This window comes from Giraffa tippelskirchi, chromosome 14 (assembly GCF_054371585.1).
Source record: "Giraffa tippelskirchi isolate mGirTip1 chromosome 14, T2T-mGirTip1v1.2.pri, whole genome shotgun sequence".
NCBI classification, from domain to species: domain Eukaryota; kingdom Metazoa; phylum Chordata; class Mammalia; order Artiodactyla; family Giraffidae; genus Giraffa; species Giraffa tippelskirchi.
In genome coordinates, this window is record NC_137288.1 from 53161525 (window position 1) to 53182482 (window position 20958).

The 20958-nt window shown below is 49.6% G+C and overlaps 1 protein-coding gene across 8 annotated transcripts in view; it reads left to right on the plus strand.

Moving 5' to 3' along the window:
- Window positions 1-6123: 6123 nt before the first annotated feature.
- Window positions 6124-20958, plus strand: part of MTCL1 (microtubule crosslinking factor 1) — a 114311-nt gene continuing 99476 nt past the window's right edge. For 6 of the 8 annotated variants that reach the window (XM_081561611.1, XM_081561610.1, XM_081561612.1 and 3 more), the window contains exons 1-3: window positions 6884-8178; window positions 17894-18118; window positions 20353-20511. In XM_081561611.1, the coding sequence (XP_081417737.1) occupies window positions 7129-8178; window positions 17894-18118; window positions 20353-20511 (1434 nt within the window). In that variant the 5' untranslated portion in view covers window positions 6884-7128. Of the gene's footprint in view, window positions 6228-6883; window positions 8179-17893; window positions 18119-20352; window positions 20512-20958 lie in introns of those variants that run through there. The other 2 variants (XM_081561617.1, XM_081561618.1) reach the window with 2 other exon arrangements.

The window sequence follows — 20958 nt, forward strand, 5'->3', positions numbered from 1 at the left end:
TTGGAGCCCCAAAAATAGTCTCTCACTGTTTCCACTGTTTCCCTATCTATTTCCCATGAAGTGATGGGATCAGATGCCATGATCTTAGTCTTCTGAATGTTGAGCTTTAAGCCAACTTTTTCACTCTCTTCTTTTCACTTTCATCAAGAGGCTCTTTAGTTCCTCTTCACTTACTTATTCATTATTATTATTATTTTGGTGGCACCATGTGGCATACACGACCTTAGTTCCCGGCCAAGGATTGAACCTGTGTCCCTGTATTGGAAGTGCAGAGTCTTACCCACTGGGCTGCCAGGGAAGTTCTGAGCTTTCCTTTTTTTCAGAAATATATTTTCAATGTACATCAAGCTGAGAATCTCACAATCATTAAAAAATAATTTTACAAATTTTAGCAGTTATGTTGTAAGAGGAAAGGAGTCAGAATTTTTTATTTCAAGTTTAGCAAGCATGCATAAGGGAACACCAATTCCTTTATTGAAAGGACATGTCTTAGAATCACCAAACTCCTCTCCCTCTCTGCTTGGAGGGGACACCTAGATTCTGCAATTTTCTTCCTGTGGGGAAGGGGTGCCATCCCAGAACTCACCACAAGGGGGCACCCTCCACAATAGCTCAGCTCTTTTCTCTTTAGGAGTCTCGGTTCCCAACTAGAGCAGCACGTTGCCTAGCTCGTTCTTATAAATGCCCTTTACTTTTGTGAAAGGAGAATCAGTGTGGAATCTCTTCCCAAAACATGTATTTTTAAAAATCAATATAATTCACTATAGTAATATAAAAGAGAAATAAGAAAGTTATTTAAAATATGTATTTCAACATATGTTGTTGTTGTTCAGTTGTGAAGTTGTGTCCAATTCTTTGCGACCCCATGGACTGTAGCCCGCCAGGCTCCTCTGTCCATGGGATTCTCCAGGCAAGAATACTGGAGTGGGTAGCCACTTCCTCCTCCAGAGTATCTTCCCATCCCAGGGATTGAACCCACATCTCCTGCAACGCAGGCAGATTCTTTACCACTGAGCCACCAGGGAAGCCTTTAAACAAACTTACTAGGTGATTATTCCACATTCTAAAATTTGAGAATGAATGCCCTAAGGGAAATAGTACCTTTTAGAAGTAATATCATAGACATTTTCTGATACAAGATGTCAAAAATTTTTTATAAATTTGTTAAGTAAATACTGCTTTTTGTCTTAAAATAAGCTTCAGGTGTTCAACATATAAAGGTTACAAATACACTAGAAAATATATACAATGAAGTACTTAGATCTTATGCATAGAGACAACTGCTAAAATGCAAATACAGGTGTGTTATATTGATGATTCAAGTAATTTGAGTGGCACTGCCATTGCTGATGAAATGATCAAAGATGAAAACCTCATTGTAAACCTCCAAATAAAATGAAGTCTAGTCTTGATTTCTATTGCAGCCGCATGCCTTTTGAAAGAAAAAAAGTATATACTGGGGCTTCCCTGGTGGTCCAGTGGTTAAGAATCCACCTTGCAATGCAGGGGACACCGGTTCAATCCCTGGTCCAGGAAGATTCCACATGCAGTGGGGCAAATAAGCCTGCACACTACAACCAGTGAGCCCATGAGTCACAACTACTGAAGCCTGCACACCCTAGACCATGTGCTCCACGACAAGAGAAGCCACTGCCATGAGAAGCCTGCATGCAGCAAAGACCCCACACAGCCACAAATAAATAATTAAAATTATTTTTAAAAAGTATATATGAATACTAAAACAATACTAAAAATACTGCCTTATATGTGAAAGTGTTGTGTTTAGGTGTGAAGCAGTGCTATAGGTTGAATGTTGGGTCCTCCCAAAGTGAAAGTGAAAGTTAAAGTCGCATCTGACTCTTTGTGACCCCATGGACTATACAGTCCATGGAATTCTCCAGGCCAGAATACTGGAGTGGGTAGCCTTTCCCTTCTCCAGGGCATCTTCCCAACCCAGGGATCGAACCCAGGTCTCCCACATTGCAGGTGGATTCTTTACCAGCTGAGCCACAAGGGAAGCCCAAGAATACAGGAGTGAGTAGCTTATCCCTTCTCCAGAGGATCTTCCCAACCCAGGAATTGACCCGGGGTCTCCTGCATTGCAGGCAGATTCTTTACCAAATGGAGCTATCAGGGAAGCCCAGGTCCCCCCAAACCTCATGTCAAATCCTAGTGCCCAAGGCGGATGGTGTTAGGAGGTGGGGCCTTTGGGAGGTGATTAGCTCAAGATGGTGGAGGCTGCAGGGTTGGGATTAGGGTCCTTATAGACGAGGCCCCAGAGAGATCCCTTGCCCCTTCTCCAGGTGAGCACTCGAAGAGATCATGAGCTCTCCCCAGAACTTGAACTTGCTGGAATCTTGAGCTCAGACCTGCAACCTGCAAAAGGTGAGAAGTAAATGTCTGTTATTTACAAGCCCCTAGTCTGTGAAATTCTGTCACAGCAGCCCGCTTGGACTAAGACAAGTAGTTAGGCCCTAGGGTCAGATGATGGTAAGCAGTTTTTTTTTTTTTTTAAACCTTTGTGAATGTTTCAGGAGGACTTTGGGAAGTTGTGCAGTGGTGGTTGGGGGGGAGGGAAGTTCTCTGGGAATATTGCAAAACATACAGCATCCTGACTCCCCTCAGAAATTCAACTCTTGCTCCCGATCCAATTTTTGCAACAACAAAAAATACCACAACAAACTTCCCAGAGACTCCACCAGGGAACTCTCTCCTCACGAAGAACCACTGCTCAGGAGCAAAGAGCCTCCTTCCCCCCGCATGTAGCTCCTCGCTCTGGGTTCTCAGATCAGAGGGACGCCTACCACTCAAGACTGGCTCTAGGACAGGCCTGGACACTGCACATTGTCTACAGTTGAGGCTTAACTGGCTAAGCCTGCATCGTGGTCTTTGCATCTCTTATCAGCCAGAATCTCCCACCAGCTTCAGAAGGACTTTCAACTGGAACCAGGAGGAAGTGCAATTGACAAGCGTGTGATGCTTGGAGCTGTGTTAGAAATTAACTCCGGGCTTCTCAGGTGTGGTCAAAGGGTCATCTGCAGGCTCCGTGCCACACCTTCTCAATCAGAGCTCTGGGGCCTGTGGCCACAAAATCTGCATTTATAACAAACTCCCCAGGAGACTCTGATGTCCTCAGGGTTTATGGGCCTCTGAAGTCATCAGGAAACACCATGCCACACACAGGGGCCAGTCTGGTAATGTGAAGGGGTCTGGGGGCCCCTGTAGGGCTGGCCCGCATCAAGCCCTACATGGCATTTTGGCTGTAACCCTGCAGGGGCAGCTGGGATGCACCAGGACCCCCAAGCAGGCCCCCTGACTTCCCATTGTCCCTTTTCAACCCCACCATTCCTGAAACGCCAAAAAAATAGCCCCCTCTGTTATGTCTCTTCTTTTCACTCTTTTTAAAGAGGTAAATTATTCTGACTTAGATCAGAACAAATTCATATTCTGAATGTGCCTTTGTGTTAAAATAAGAGGGAAAAACTGGAAAAGAGCTAAGTGCTGTGGTCAAGGTTTTGAGGCTACAGATGTTCTTCGGGTGACTGTCGGCCACAGGCAGTCGTATGTTTTCCCCCTCTATGAGTCAAACAAACAAAATTATTCCACTTTATATAACCCTGCAAACAGACTAGAATTCTCTCACTCCAAGTTTGCTTTGCTCGCATTTTAAGGTACTGGAGATTATTCCACTGGTATTGGTGGCTCAGATGGTAAAGAATCTGCCAGCAAATGCAGGAGATGCAGGTTCCATCCCTGGGTCAGAAAGATCCCCTGGAGGAGGAAATGGCATCCCACTCCAATGTTCTTGCCTGGAGAATCCCACGGGCAGAGAAGCCTGGCAGGCTACAGTCCGTGAGGTCGAAAAGAGTCAGACACGACTGAGTGCCTGAACATTCATTCCGGAACAAAACGCTTTAAGGGTCCTTTAAATAGCAAACCCCTAATGCCTTTAGACTAACTTGATTTAACAAGAACAAAACATTATATTAAAATCACCTGTGACTTTAAAAATATTCATGATGCAAGCAGGTGTCCTTGTACACCTGTAACGCACTGCCTGCTGGGAACAGAGCGTTCCTCCTCGCCAGTGGAAACAGTTGCCAGGCTCATCGTTCAGAGGACGAAGTTTGTTTGACTTATTACCTGAGGGAGAGGAAGCAGGCGACAAAGCTGGCTGATATTTTTGGAAAACTAGCTGACTGCAACGTTTTGAGCTGGCCCTTAGCAAGATTAGATGTGGTGTGAGGAGCTGGCAAGCTTGCGCTGAGTCCTGGATATAATTCTCGAGAAAAATGAGGGTGTTGGAGATGTCTAGGCGTCTGCAAGAAGGTGGAGGAGAAGGTCCCCGAGTTCAAGGCGGCTGAGCTCCGGGAGGACTGACAGAGGCCACTTGGTGATGATCAAACCACCTGCAGCCGGGAGCATGACAGCGCCCCCTGGGGACCGCTGGCGGCACGGCGTGGGGGCAGGGCGCCGTCAGCCTTTCTGCAGTGTTGTCACCACCTGTGTCCTTTTTCGGCAAATATCCCATGATAGATGGCTGTGGTCTTCATAGCTATTGCATTAATGATGACTTTATCTTGCATTTTTTGAAGGAGGTGGCTAAGTAAGGTGATTTAAGGTTAAGATCATAGACTTTGGAGTGTAGTTTTCCTTTTTTTGCATTTTGTTTTTAATGTATATATATTATCGGAGCATAGTCGATTTACATTGTCATGTTAGTTTCAGGTGTACATCATGGAGATTCAGTTATACAGATAGATTCTTTTTCAGATTCTTTTCCCTTACAGGTTCTGTTTTTCCTTTATCTTCACAGGTCTGTCCCCTTTTTTCTCTATTCCTACTACCACTACCCTCATCTGCACTTTGGGCCCCAGCCAGTAACTACTCCTTGTCACCTCCCACCCTCTCCTGGCTGCTGGGATCCTTTTAAGCAGAGGTCCCCCAGTGGCTCAAATGGTAAAGAATCTGCCTACAATGCAGGAGAACCAGGTTTGATCCCTGGGTCAGGAAGATCCCCTGCGGAAGGAAATGGCAACCCACTCCAGTATTCTTGCTTGGAGAATTCCATGGACGGGGGAGCCTGGAGGGCTATGGTCCACCAGGTCACAAAAAGTCAGACACGACTGAGCGATCAACACTTTCACTTCCAGCATCTTCCAGCGGCTCCCCCAGCCCCGAGAATAACACCCAAATTCCCCTCCGGACAGTTGGTCCCATCCACCCTCAGGGTTGTCTTACCTACAGCCTCTGACCTGCACACATTCTGGGCACTCGCCTGGGCTCAGGGTCCCTGCCCACCCCAGCAGCTTGTAAGCACTGCCTGCCTTTGCCTCCAGCTAGACTGGCAGACTGACCCTTATTCCCTGGATATTTACCCACCATCCTGTTACTGAGTCCCAGCTCGCTCCGCTCACCGCCTGACAAGCCGGTAAGTCCAGAGATGAGCTGTTGGCACAAGGAATAGTGAAAAGCTAGCAGCTCCAGAAGTTGATGGCCTACTGTCCCAAAGAGCCATCCCCCTCAAGTTAGGATTCGGACTTCTTTTATACTAAAAGGGGAGGGAATAGAGACGGGTGTCTGGCCCAACTCTGGAGAGGGTGTGTTAATTTCTTCTCTCCAGCAGCCATTCACAGGTGGGGCCTGGTCAGGGAATCTTCTGGGAGCGTAGCAAGGTCATTCCCTGGCAGGTGGAGTTCCTAGAGATGGGCAAGCCATTATAACTTAAGCTCATAGCAACATGCCTTTAGTGATTAACTTGTAATAAAACAAGAAGATTTTTCTCTATTACAATCCAACACCTGGGACAAAACCTGCACTCACTGATATTGAAAAGCACTTTACAGTTGACACAGTGTTTTCTCATCCTTGATCAGGCCCCACACTCAGGTGGAGGTACTTTCTAATTGTACAGGGGTGGGAACAGAGGTTTGAAAAGGTCAGTGGCCCACGTTAAGACTCTTCAGTGGTCTACCGGCCTCTTTCTCAGAGGCGTGGGCGTGTAGGACTGAGGATTGCACAAGCCCGGGTGTGAGTCCGGGCCAGCGTGCACGGGCCACTGCACTGACTTCACCTCCCGCGCCCACGCCTCGTCCTTCAAGAAGACAGAAGGAGTTCAGAGTCAGGCTTGTTCCGAGGGTGAAATGAAACAATGCCTGTGGGGCGTCTACTAGGGCCTGGCTCGCAGCCGACACTACATGTGAGTTGCCTTACTGACCCGGAGCTCGGTAAGCTGCGTCGGACAGCGGCTCTTCCCTGGAGCTCCAGAGGCCACTGGGTGCCAACTGTGGAGTCCCGTGCGCTTTCGGACGCGATAGGGCGCTGCGGGGTTGGGGTGGTGGTGGTCACATCAGTCCTCCAAGCAGTGTGGACTCCGGCCCAGCTCCAGCGGGCGGAACTCGGGGGCCCTGGGAGGCCAGGCTGGATGCAGGGGCCTGTGGGGGGGCATTGTTCCACGCCGGCACCCCGAGGTGCACCCCGCAGAGGGCACAGCGGCCGCCTCCCCCGCCTCCAGCCTCCTCCCACCCCCACTTTGCCTCTGCGCCTGCCCCCTCCTTCCCTCCCTCAGCTCCCGCACTGTCCCCTGAGCCCCCACAAGCACGAGGGTCCCAGGCGGAGAGGGTTGGGGGCCCGCAGACCGCGCGCCGCCCGGGAGCGCAGCCCCGCCCCCACCGCCGTGCCGGCTGGCTGGAGGCGGGACATGCGCACCGGGCGGCGGCGGGCGGGGGGGCGCGGGCCGGGGCGGGCTGGGAGCAGGGCGGGCCGTGGGCGGGGAGCAGGGCGCGGGAGCGGGGAGCGCGCAGCCGGCGCCGCCGCCGGACTCGGGCGGGTGTGCGAGCCCGGCGCGCCGCTTGCCGGGGATGCGAGAGGCTGGGAGCCGCCGCGTTGGGAGAACGCGAGCACCGGTGACCTCGGCCCGGGGAGAGCCGGAGACGGCGGCGAACCCCGCAGGGATCCTCGGGGCCAGGGTGCGGGGCCGGCGGCGGCGCGGGAGCGCGGGGCGCAGACCGGGCGGGGCTGGCGGACAGTGATGAGCGGGCGCGCGGGGAGGCTGCACGCCGCCGCCGCCGCCGCCGCCGCCCGGAGCATCTGCCACTCGAGCTGCTGCTCGCGGCCCGGGCCCCGGCCATGGAGACGCTGAACGGCCCCGCGGGCGGGGGCGCCCAGGACGCGAAACCGCAGCCGCCTGGCCAGCACCACCGCCACCACCACCTCCACCCACTGGCGGAGCGGAGACGGCTGCACCGCGCGCCCTCGCCAGCCAGACCGTTTCTCAAAGACCTGCACGGCCGGCCCGCGGCCCCCGGCCCGTCCGCCCCCTCCTCGGGCCGAGCCCCGGCGCCCGCCGCCCCGCGCTCCCCCAGCCTCGCGGGCAAGGCGCCGCCCTCGCCGGGGCCCCCGGCCGCGCCCGGCCGCCTCTCCCGGCGGAGCGGCGGCGCCCCCGGCGCGAAGGACAAGCCACCGCCGGGCGCCGGGGCCAGGGCAGCGGGCGGCGCTAAGGCCGCTCCGGGCCCCAGGAGGGTGGCACGCACGGCGCCCGCCGAGCCGCTGCCCCGGGTAGGGAAGCCACCGCCCGGGGCCGAGCCGCTGCCCGCCGCTGCCAAGGGCCGCAGAGCCAAACGCGCCTCCGGAGCGGTCCCCGCCCGCGAGGCCGGGCCCCGGGTCCCTGCCGTCCCGGTCCCCGCCGTGATCCTCGCCGTGACTTCCGCGGCCGGCTCCCCGGCCCCCGGCTCGCGCATCAGCCACACGGACAGCAGCTCCGATCTCTCTGACTGTCCCTCCGACCCTCTTTCCGACGAGCAGCGCCTGCTCCCCGCCGCCAGTAGCGACGCCGAGTCCGGCACGGGCTCCAGCGACCGGGAACCTCTGCGAGGAGCCTCCACGACCAGCCCCCCAGCTCGGGGGGCGCCGCCGGGCAGCCCCGAGCCCCCGGGACTCCTCGCCGCGACCCCCGCTTCCTGCCTTGGGGGTCGAAACAGCCCCAGCGGGGTCCCCTCGGTGTCCCCGGGGCCGGGCGTGGTGGAGGATGTCGCGGGGCGTGCACAGCCGGAGCGAATGGGCCCCGGGACCCCCAGGGAGCACGGGCCGGGCGAGCAGCACCGGCTAGTCCCGGCGGCGGAGGAGGAGGAGCTGCTGCGGGAGATGGAGGAGCTGCGCTCGGAGAACGACTATCTCAAGGTGCGCAGCCTGCCCCGCCGCAGGTGTCCCGGCGGCGGCCCCAGGTCTGGGTGCGGGCGGGGACCCGCGAGCCCCGGCGTCCCGGCCCCGAAAGCGCTTCCTCCCGTTGCCAGTCACTTTCCTGCGCCCGACACGCCGGGCGCTGGGAACTTGAGCCAAACTTGTGGAAGGAGCAGTGAGACCTGTGAGTCCAGCCGCTTCTCCACCCACTTAGCCTGTTTCTAGAAAGTCTCGCGTCTTCGCGCGGATGCCTCTGCCCCAGTTGATGCTCCATTAACTAGAGAGGCGGCTGTGACCGCTTTTTGGAGACGCAGTCGACCCCCTGCCTCCTCACCTGTGGGCGCGGATTGTCGTCAGCCGAGAATCTCTGAGCGGGACCCCGTGGGCCGAGTGCGGGTCTCGGAGGGTGCAGACTCGTCTTCCCCTTTACCCGCAGTTAAGGCCGGCTGCTCTCCGAGTCTCCCCCGGGCGCAGACAGCCGGCTTACGCCGCTTTCAGTGATGAACCTACAGCTCAGGAGTCCCTTGAGCGCGGCCTGGGTGGAGAGACCACGGTGTCTTGCTGGCTGGTCCTTTGTACGCGTCCACCAGCCGATTTTTCCGTGTTAGGAGAGGCCACTCGCGCCCTCCTCTCGCTCGCTCTTTCGAGGGACTTGCAGCCTCTGCGTCCATCGAGCGCTTTGCGGCGCGGCCTGCTCTGAGTGGCTTCTGGGTCTTGGTAGCTTTGGGGCACAAGTCTGACTCCATGTTTTCCAGGAGGAGGAGGAGAGCAGGCGCTGCAGAAAAGAGGATTTAGACCGTGTGGGGTGGGGAGGTCAGGGCACGCCTGACTCCAAAGCAAGGAGGGTGGTACTGAATGCATCCGTCTTAATTTATTGTGATGCTCAGGTTAGTCAACAGCTCCACCGTGTAAATCTCCTCCTTCTGTTAAGACGGTTAAATATATATCTCCTCCCAAATGCAGAGGCCCTCCTCCATCAGGGCATTTTGTGATTCTCCCCATTTTCTCAGCAAAGGCTGACTCTCCTTGATGGAGGCCCCGGGGTGGCTGTGGGACAAGGATGTGGGCTTTTAAGGTGCGTGGAGGTGATCTGTGTAGTTAAGCTGGGGTCAGAGGAGTGGACGGAGGAATGTTCCTACACCCCAGCTGCAGAGGCTGCTCTAACCCACTGAGCCCCTATGGTGGTTTTATCCTGTTCGAAGAGGCAGAGGAGGAATGCGGTGGGAAAAGAGAGCAGATGGGGACTCCGAATGAAATGTTTCCAGTAGTACATTTGCTCTGGTCACCGACTCTTATGTAATAGACAACAGAGTGGAATGCAAGAGTGTGGAAGAGAAAGGGCCGCGGTATTAGCGTGACTGTTGTGAAACCAGGGCTTTTGTAAATCTGCCCTGGAGGTAAGCTCCCTGAGGGTGAGAAAGACCATCTTTGAGTTTTGTAGCTTCAGCGCAAAAGTTTCTCATGACGTCTGATCTTAAGGCAGGCAGTTCAGCATCATTTCAGGGCTCACTCTAAGGTGGCTGGTTATTGCTTTATTTATTTATTTTTTTCCACATCGTTGGATTCTCAGTGATGGAAGTAGGTGTCTGACCCTGGAGTCTGCTCTGGTATGTTTGATATTTCAGCGAATCTCACAACACAGGGCATCATCGTTGTTGTGTTTATCACAACCCTAATTTCACTGACAAGGTTGCCGAGATCCGAGAAGATGTACCTACATGTCCAAGGTCATCCGGCCTAGTAAGTGATGCAGCTGGTATTTTCCTGGACTCCAGACCTCTGTTCTCTCTCGGCTCCAGGCTGTATCCTTGTTTCCATCAAGGCTGAGAATAGCCATGCCTCCCTCAGAGTTGTCTTATTAGCTTGGGCCATATCCGGCGTTTAGCTTTCCTGAGGAACCTCTCTTTTTAGGTGAAAGGGCCACAGTCAGCACCTCTCCACTGGACTGTTTGGGGTCTCACAGACCCCACTGGCAGTGTTTAATTTGTGGGAAATGTCAGTTGCTATTTCCTGTGGAGAAAGGTCATGGCCAAACGTTTCCGACGAGAGTCCATCTCCCTTTGGTTCCTCTGACAGCAGGAGAGAAGAGGCAGAGGCAGTCTGGGGAGGCTGGGACATCAGGCTGATCACAAACACATGTGTGAGTTACATGGTTGGCTCTTCAGTAGCTTAAGTGACAGTCATTCAATTTGGGGATGAAAGACAACAGTTCTGCTAGACTTTTCTAAAGGTCAGTGAGCCCACCCATGTGTGCAAAATCGGGCTGGGACCATCCCTGACCTCACACAGTAATGACCTTTGCACACGGGTTTTAGAGCGTGCACATGTGTTTGTTTTTTTTTTTTTAATGGCAGATAAATGAGTCCCTGACCTACTCCTTCCTTAGGGGATGTTGCATAGGACTCCGGAGATTAGGAGACTCCACCCAGAAATTTTACTTTGATATATTCTGGAGGATGGTGACCACAAGTATTACAAGCTTTCCTGAGTCAGTTCTGTCACCATTATTGTATAAAACTTAAGTTTCTGAGAAAAATGAACTAAGAGTAATCAACCAGAAAACTAAGGATGATGTGTTATTGATTGGGAAATTCGAGTGAAATTTTGTTTTTTATCCAGACTGCTGTGTTTTTCCAAAAATCAACTGTCAGCAGAGATGCGCCCGTCTTCTGTTGGGTGGAGCTGAATGGGGCCATCCTTGAGTCATATTGTTATCACAAGGCACCGGGGTGACTAGATGTTGTTGTTGTTTAATCACTAAGTCATCTCCAACTCTGCAACCCAATGGACTATAGCCTGCCAGGCTCCTCTGTTCATGGAGTTTTCCAGGCAAGAATACTAGAGTGGGTTGCCATTTCCTCCTGCAAGGGATCTTCCCAACCCAGGGATCGAACCAGCATCTCCTGCATTGGCAGGTGGATTCTTCACCACTGAGCCACTTGGGAAGCAGGGTGATTAGATGATGAGTAAGTACTCAGTCAGTGTAGTTGTCTTTTTGCATGAAAGCAGTCAGAAAAGCCCTCTTGGCCCTTGACGGAAGATGAACTCGCATGTAATTTGGAAGGCTTCAGGAGTGAAGATGCAAGAATTGAGGTCATTTGTCCAAAGGCCTTTGCTTCTTTCTCAGACCAGACTCAGGTCCATCTTAGTGACCAGGCTGTCTGAGAAATGCTGGTCAGCGTGGTCTCTGCCTGCCCACCATCACTGTGTTTTGCTCCAGCGCTCAGAGACAATCAGACAAGCCCTGGAGCTCATTGTGAACATATTAATTATGTTCTGTTTCCACAGGCTTTTCAGGAGGGTTTAATGGCTTTGCATTTATTGGCCTATTTTGAAAATGCTTCTCGAGTTGGTGGGGGATGCTAGCATGCATGACACTCCTCCCCCCACCCCCAAGTAGTGTACCCCAAAGTGCCCCAGTCCTGGGGCGCCCCAAGGTTGGCCTGGTGAGGGCTGCTGAGTTTGCTCTGCCCTTTCGGTTACCGCCTAAGAATTATTTTTGGTGAAAACAAGCAAAGTCCTGCCAGCTCAGAGCAGACACCATGGGAATGTGGAAGAGCAATGAGTTCTCAAGGGGGTTGCTGGGGAGGCCATTCGGGTGGAGCAGTTGCACTGCCTCAACACCAGCCCGGCCTGGGCATCCTGTCTCTCTCTCGGGGTCTTGGGAGTTTCAGGATCTACAATGATTTGGTTAAATCTGGCCATGCAGATTCCAGGCGCTCTGAATGGCCAGGAAGGGGTGGGGGTGGGGTGGACACTGAGGCAAGAATAAACAGTTCTGAGCATAAAGTGCTTCAGCTCCTCCTTCCCTCCCTGCCGAACCCCCCTCCCTTCTGGAAGATTGAAGCAGACAGTGTCCCTATTCTTTCCTGACCTTCTGCTTTCCACACCCATTCTTTATTCAGCCTGCAAACAAGCGGCTGTAATCATCTTAGGTGGCGAGATAATGTGGACCAGGGCGCAGGGGGGCCATGGCTGCTGGATGAACAGGCACTTGTAAACAATGGCTGAGCCCCCCTGTGCCTTCTGAGCCTCAGCTGGGACTCTGCGGAGAACATTTCCATTGACGGGAGGGAAAGGAGGTGGATTATTTGTATATTACAGTAGACAATAGTTAAGGGTCTGCAACTCCCAGAGGAGGGGATTATTGCAACAGTAGCCAGCTGACTGCTCACTGTCTAAATTGAGTCTGTTTAAAGAGGGAGTGATTAAAGTAGTACTAATTATTGATTTTAAGTTGTTTAAAGGGAATTAAGATCTGATAAGATCATCAGTATGATCAAGGGTTTTCATCACTTTTTTACTATGAAACCAGGGATTTGGTTTTTATATTTGTGGATAAACTGTCCTCAAAGAGATTTTCTTTGACATTTTAATCTTGGTTTATTCTAGTGCACACATGGTACCTCATTATTTCTTAAATCTGATGTGTATATATATATGAACACACACAAACACACACACACACACAAACACGGGGCTTCCCAGACGGCACTAGTAGTAAAAGAAGCTGCCTGCCAGTGCAGGGAGATGCAAGAGATGGGTTTAATCCCTGGGTCAGGAAGATCCCCTGGAGAAGGAAATAGTACCCAGTATTTTTGCCTGGAAAATTCCACGGGCAGAGGAGCCTGGTGGGCTCCAGTCCATAGGGCCACAGAGAGTTGGATACTCCTGAGCACACATGTACACACTCATGAGTATAAAATAAAGCTTGGCTTGTTATCTGCAGGTGACGGGGAATAGTCAGGGAGCTCTCTAGTACTTCAAGGTTTCATGCTATACAAAATTTGAAAAGTATATTCAGTTAAAGCTAAATTAGCTTTTTAATGAGATAATGATCTAACATTTGAGTATCTGACAGACCTGTTGTTAATTCAATATAAAACTTGATTAAGGGAAATTTTCTCCTTAATATCTATATTAAAAACCAACAGTTTTCTGCTCTTAGTTACCGTGTATAAATTTAGTCTACCAGAAACATATGTTCTGCTTGATTGGGTTTGTTAAGCATTTAAATGGCAGACATCTTTAAGGTTCTTTGATATTATGTTTTCTAGATTAGAGCATGCTGTCAGAAAATTAATGTTCGTTTGAAAAATCGCTCTCCTATCATGACCCTAATCTGAATAATCACAGTTTTTGCTTTTCAAATGTCTGCTTCCTGCCTACATGGTTTGTAGTTTGCTTTTCTTATAACTTCTTTTCACTGAACCTGAAAATTGCTTTTTTCAAGGCTCTTTGAAAAGAGTTGAAATCCTGGCCTCGTCCTGTCTCTGCAACAGACAAGTGTTGGGAAGCCGTTTAAGCTTTTAGGGTTTCTGTATGCTCATTTTAAAAATGGAGGGTATTAATACCTTTTCTGCTTTGGTGAGGACCAGTTGTGAAAATGAATATACCTGCACGTTGACAATGTCAAGTTCTAAACGTTAGCTTGCTGTTATTATTTTGCGCCGACAGGCTTTTGCAAGTGTGATTTAAAGCTTCTTGTTTCACATGTCCTGGTAGTTGCTGATAATTTCTCCCATTTATTGGAAAGAGTATGTGTGTGGAGCCAGAAAGCCTGGGTTTGTAGCTGGGCTTCCAGTTATCAGCCAAGAGGCTTTGGGTGTGTTCACTAGTGTGGGTTTGGCCTCTTTGTCCATCTTGTGGGGGCCGTGTGTCCCTGCAGGCTTATTGTAGGCTTAGTAACAAAGGCAAAGTGCTTAAGAAAGGGTGTCTGCTGGTCCACATTTAGATAAAATATGAGTTATAAAAGCAATGATTCAAATACATACAATTACAATCTCTTCCTAATTTTCTTTTCAAAGCGACAAATGTTAGTGGTTATTTATGCCAAGAACTATTAGCTGTTGACATCTGGCCTGCTGGGTGATCTGGAGGTATGGGTACATCCAGCCCTGGAACAGGCTTTTTCAGTCCACAGTGGGGGTGCAGGCGTCTGTAGAGCATAACTAGCATTTAATGGTAGGGTTGATGAGGGGCCCCCCATTACAAAGTCTGAAAAACCAGAGAACGTTTTTTTTATCTGGAGGTCCTACCGTATGTTTTTTTAATGACTATGTCACATTTTAAAATTCATGTTTGAGTAATAGGTAATTTTCAGCATTAATGACTTGACAAGCTTTCTAGAAGTAAAGGGCTGCTCTGGTGGCTCAAATGGTAAAGAATCTGCCTGTAATGCAGGAGACTCAAGTTCGATCCCTGGGCCAGAAAGATCCCTTGAAGAAGGGAATGACTGCCCACTCCAGTATTCTTGCCCAGAGAATCCCATGGACTGAGAAACCTGGTGAGCTACCATCCATGGGGTCACACAGAGTCAGACACAACTAAGAGACTAACACTTTCAGGAGAAGGAAAAGCATTCACACAGTGCCTTCATAAACAGAATGCCCAACACCACTGGATATTTGTGGGTACCCCTGGATATGTATAGTGATTATTGCTTATGTTGAACTATTTTTATTAGTTACCCAGTGTAATAATTAACTAACTGTATTCAAACACCTCTGCATAGATTAAGCTTTTTCTCAAAGTCAAATCAGATTTGCAGAAGGGACCGGAGAAGCTTGACCTTGATTTTGAAGATTCAGGACTAACTCTCTACTCTTTATGGGAGGATGGCATGCACAGGCCTGTTTGAAAGCTTGTAGACTGTGGCGGCTGGTCTCCTCTGGCATGGGTTGGGTCAAGGGCAGGGCTCTGATGGCTCAGTGCGGGGATTCGGCGTCAGAAACAACCTCTTTGCCGCAGGTTGAAAGGCCCTTCCTGAAGTCGGTGTGTTCTCCAGGCCCCTGAAGAGCCCAGCCTGTCCATTCTGTCCACTGTCTGGCCTCTGTGTTCCACCCAGTAAACCTCAATTCCAGCAAACTTTTATACTGGAACAAAATTTATAGGAAGGGTCCTCCATGAAGGAAAAAAAAAGCAATGAAACTTGCTTATATGTCATAACATTTTCAACATTAAGATTTACCTTTTTAAAAAAGATTTTTTAATGTGGATGATTTTTAAAGTTTCTATTGAATTTGTTATAATATTGCATCTGCTTTACGTTTTGATGTTTTGGCCTCGAAGCACATGGGATCTTAGCTCTCCCCGGCCTGGGATTAAACCCGCACCGCCTGCATTGGAAGGCAAAGTCTTAACTACTGGAGGCAATTCCCTAAGATTTACCTTTCTTAAGACACATAAGAACATCTTTTTTTATATATATAATTTTTTTTTTTGGCCCCACTGCATGACGTGGGGGATCTGAGTTCTCTAACTAAGAATTGAACCCATGCCCTTTGCATTGGAACCACTGGACCATCAGGGAATTCCCAAACATCTTTTATTTTTAATGAGATTGTTGCCACTGGTACAGAAATTCTGTAAGAATCTTTAGCAGGCAAAAACATTTTATTCATTTGACTACTAGGAAGTTGGTAAAGCTTTCATTTTTAACATCCACTCCCCTTCATGGGCCATTGAAATGGGCCCCACTTGGAGCCATGGTCAACTGAGTGGGTCATGGTCTTGGTCAGGTGGTGTGGACAGAGTGGAAGAACCTGCAGGCGGCCTTTGGGAGAATCCGATGCCTCACATGTGCCCTTTCCCCTACAGGTGAGGGCTGCACACAGGTAGGGTTGGCTGGACAGTGGTTTTCACCCTGTTCGTGCCAATTTGTTATTTTTCCACGAGGGTTCCCAGTTCGTTTGATACACATCTCCTATGTGAGCTTATCCAGGGTAAAATAATCTGTAGGAGGTTTACTACTAGTCAATTTCTTGTCTACCTGAGGCTCTGATGTTGGGAAACTCTTTTCTTTATTGTAAGTAAATCCCTGGTTTTTAAGAATAAATGCAGGATTGGCGAGGGTGGCCAGATTCCAGGAACAAACTGGATAGGATGAGAGCTGATAAGTTAGGGTGTCTGTGTTTGGGAGTGTTTTTTTTCCTTTGAGCCTCAGTGTTAATTGAACAAAATAAATGGGAATGAGGACTTCCCTGGTGGTCCAGTGATTAGAACTCCACTTTCACTGCCGAGGGCCTGGGTTCTATCCCTGGTTGGGGACTAAGATCAAACAAGCCACGTGGCACAGCCAAAAAAAAAAAAAAGATGACCAAGAGTATCCTAGTCTGGAGGCATTTACGCCATCAAGTATGAAAGTAATCAAGACAATTCCTAGAATGCTTTTCTTAATCTCCCACCTTCTAAGTTGCTCCTAGCTCAAGCCTTTATTATAGAAAATATACCCTGCATGCTACTGCCATGTCTGTGGGTTTTGGAAGAGTTGTCCGTGATCAGGCTACAAGACTGGAACAAAGCAATGTGAGGTGATGTCCAGTTTGCATTGTGTTTAGGAGCTGGTCTTTCTAGGTGTTGACCGAGGTTCAAGTGTATTCATTCCACAAGTATGTATTGAGGGCCTGCTGTGTGGCTCACGCTGCTCTGGACACTGGGAGACTCCAGGTATCTGCCTTCCTGGCGCTTACCTTCCCGTGTGGGGGACAGATGAAGAGTAGGAAGAAACAGATAATATTAGATGGTGGTAGGAGGTTGGAGGGGCTTTAAAGTGGCGCTCGTGGTAAAGAACTTGCCTGCCATGCAGAAGATAGAGAGGTGGGTTCGATCCCTGGGTCGGGAAGATCCCCTGGAGAAGGAAAAGGGAACCCACCCCAGTATTCTTGCCTGGGAGAAACCCCATGGACAGAGGAGCCTGGCAGGCTACACTCCATAGGGTTGCAGAGTCGGACATGACTGAAGTGACTTAGCACAGCGCAGATTGGAGGGGCAGGGCCTGGGGCTAGAGACAGTGGGAGTGGGGGGCATTGTGTGCCTTCTGACCATCTACTTACTGTGAGCTTGGCCACGAGCTGGGGAGGAGCTCTTTAAGGAGAAACCATCACAGGTAACCTGCCTCCTGCGCTGGCGCTGAGGGAGGGGGAAGCTGTGGCTCCCTAGAGAGGGATGGAGGCGGGATGAGCGTGGTGTGTGGAGCCCTGGGGAGTGAGCCCCGAAGGTTGGACGTTGAACTGACAGCACTGCGTGGGCTGGGCTGGGAGGGAAGGAGGGAGCCAGGAATAACTCCTGGGTTTCTTCTATATCCCAGTGTCTTCATGTTGATCCCAGAGTGGAGTGAAGATGGGAGATGAAGGGCAGGGGAATGGAAAAAACCAAACCGATGTGTATTTGAAATAGCGCACAGGGTTTTATCTTTAGAATCGTGAGTCACGTAGTTCCAAAATTGGTGTGGCGGGACAGCATTTTAAGGACATTTGCGGGTGTGTTATAATTCCTGGGCAATTCATAGGGATGAGACCCCTGAAGTTTGTTCTTTGCAGGCAATGTCTGACTCATCTTATTGCCTAGCTTGTGTCTTAGAGACACAAGTTTAGGCCAGCATTTGGTTTGAGTCTAGGGTTTGATTACCTGCAGACATGGCGTCATTTATGATGAGGATTCTGTAAGGAAAGATTGGGAATGGGGTAAATGCTGAGAGGCTGCGATGACTAAGCCATGCTCATTTTTGGTTTCTGGATCCACAAGACCTGAACAGACATCTGGTGATGCTGTCTTGTGTGAGAATTTCCGGAGTCCCCAGGCTGTATCGCACATGTGTTTCCGGAAGTCGACAGGTGACTGCAGAAAGTTCACAGTAGCCGGGCAGGGGTGGACGGGCGACTCCGCCCTGTCCCATAGACCTGGCTTCTCAGTGCCCTCTGTCTGGCTTGTGTAGGATGAGTTGGATGAACTCCGAGCAGAAATGGAAGAGATGAGAGACAGTTACTTGGAGGAGGAGGTTTACCAGCTGCAGGAGCTGCGGCGGGAGCTGGACCGTGCCAACAAGAACTGCCGAATCCTGCAGTACCGCCTCCGGAAGGCCGAGCAGAAGAGGCTGAAGGTGGCGGAGACCGGGCAGGTGGACGGGGAGCTTATCCGGAGTCTGGAGCAGGACCTGAAGGTGAGCTCAAGGCGGACAGTGGGCGGGGCGTGCCTTCCCCAGAGAAGCCGGGGGGAGTTTCTGTACAATTTCACAGGCTTGCCTCGAAGGTGTCTTAGAGATCCAGTTTAGGTTAGCGTTTGGTTTGAATCTAAAGTTTGATTACCTGCAGAGATGGCATCGTTTATGATGATGATTCTGTAAGGAAAGATTGGGAGCGGGGTAAATGCTGAGAAGGCTGTAAGACCTGAAGTGCAGCCCTCAGGACCCACTTAGACGTGGTCTTTTTTTTTAAGTAGTTAATTTGTTTGGCTGTGATGAGCCTTAGTTGTGGCACATGAGATCTTCATTTCACACAAGATCTTTTGTTGCTACACATGAAATCTCTTGGGCTTCCCTTGTGGCTCAGCTGGTAAAGAGTGCAGGAGACCTGGGTTCGATCCCTGAGTGGGGAAGATCCCCTAGACAAGGGAAAGGCTACCCACTCCAGTATTCTGGCCTGAAGAATTCCATTGACTCTATAGTCCATGGGGTGGCAAAGAGTCGGACACGACTGAGTGACTGTCACTCATTCACTCACATGAAATCTCTAGTTACTGCCCCAGGGCATGCGGGATCTTAGTTTACAGACCAGGGGTGGAACCCACATCCTCTGCAACTCGAGGATTTTTAACCCCTGGTCTACCAGGGAAGTCCACTTACGCATGCTCTTGATGTTCTGTGAGTGTTTCTCTCTTTCAGCAGATTTTAGCTAAACATTCTTTGTCATTGATGGCTTGTAGGGTATGTGTAGTCATATGGCTTTGACAGACCAAGATTTAAATCCCCCATATGAACTGGAATCTTAAACCACCCCCGCCAAAAGAATAAATAAATCATAGATCTTCAATTAAAAAAAAAGAATACATGCCCCCACTGGTCTGATCATTCTTTAGAAATTGTGCAGAAGCTCCTAAAGATCTGGAATATTTTAAAAAATTGATTATCAGTTCAGTTTTAGTCAAAGACCACTTTTAAAAGTTGACCCTAGTCACTTAACATTTTTTGTTATTTTAAGTTTCTAGGGTGCAGAAATGCTGAAATTACCATAACCCAAGTAAGACTTGTAGTGGTGACTTAAAGAAAAATAGGGTCATAACTTATTGTTTAAAGTGTCTTTGAGAATCATTGGCGGAAGTGGGAATAAGGTGAAAATACCCCAGACTTTCTTCCATTTGTCCTCTCTCCTGCCCCAGTTATCAAATCATTTATCTAGAGATGAATTATGTATAATGTCCTTCTTATTATCGTAGTCCCTATGAAATCTCATTTAGCCTTTCATTACAGTAACAGGAAAAGAATCTTTGTAACTCAGATTTATAAACCAGTAACAAGATGTCATTCAGTGTGATGTAAAGGTAATTTACATTTCTGTTACAAAATCTCCTTAGTTCCTTTTAGAAAGTGAAAATGTTGAACTGCCTTTATAGCATTCGAATGTTTACCAGAGTAGGCAATTTAAAACCTGACTACATTAAGTATCTACTGAATACAGAATTATTTTTTAAGCAAGTAGGGTTTTTTAAACATTATTTTGAGAAACAGAAATGTTTGATGATCTTTTTAAAAGTTATTTGTTATTCATTTTATTTATTTATGGCTGCGCTGGGACTTCTCTGCTGCACATGGGTTTCTCTAGTTGTGGAGAGCAGAGGCTACTCTTCAACATGCAGTATAGGCTTCTCTTGTTGCAGGGTACAGTTTCTAGGTGCCCAGGCTTCAGTAATGGTGGCCTGTGGGCTTGGTAGTCACAGCTCGCAGGCTTTAGAGCACAGGCTCAGTAGTTGTGGTGCATGGGCTTAGCTGCCCCGAGGCATATGGAATCTTCCCAGACCAGGGATTGAACCTATGTCCCCTGACTTGCCGGCAAATTCTTAACCAGTGGACCACCAGGTAAGTCCAGTGATCATTTTTAATTGATCATTTAAAGCATGTGCTCCTGGGAAGACGGCATTCTAAGCAATATTCCAGAAGGAGCAGGGCGGTGGCAAAGTGGCGTTTTAATCCAGATGAAAGTCATACTTCCCCTTAATGTGGATTTCATGTTTTAAACTAATACCCCTTCCTGTAAATGTAGGCTTGTTAATATTGCCAGGATCTTTGCTCTTTGGTGTAACACAATATTCCTTAGTGGTTCTGCCTCTGAAGTGGTTTGGAGGTGCCCTTAGCACACAGAAGGCTTCCCATCAGATGACTGTGTCTGTGGGTTGATGCAGGTGGCCAAAGATGTATCGGTCCGATTGCACCATGAACTTGAAACCGTGGAGGAAAAGAGAGCTAAAGCAGAAGACGAGAATGAAACTCTCCGACAGCAGATGATTGAAGTGGAGATATCCAAGCAGGCCCTACAGAATGAGCTGGAGAGACTGAAGGAGGTGAGTCAGGTGGATGGGGTCTTGCCCCTTGCGAACATGGGACTCCCAAGTGTCCTATTCTTTTTTGTTTTTAATTTAATTAAGGTATTTTTATTTTGGTTGCACTGGGTCTTCATTGCTGTGCGTGGGCTTTCTCTAGTTGTGGCAAGCAGGGGCTATTCTCTAGTTGAAATACATGGGCTTCTCATTGCCGAGCATAGGCTCCAGGCTGGCGAATTTCAGTAGTTTCAGCAGGCTCGAGAGCTCCGGCTCAGTAGTTGTGGCACGTGAACTCAGTTGCTCTGTGGCTTCCAAGTGTCCTGCTCTTACTGTGGTTTAAGGCAGGGGACAGCCAGCTGCTGTTTGTATGGCCCCTAAACTAAGAATGGTTTTTACATTTTTCATAGAGTTGGGAAAAAAGTACAAAACAAACCTGAAAAAGCAAAGATGATGTGACAGAGGCTGTGT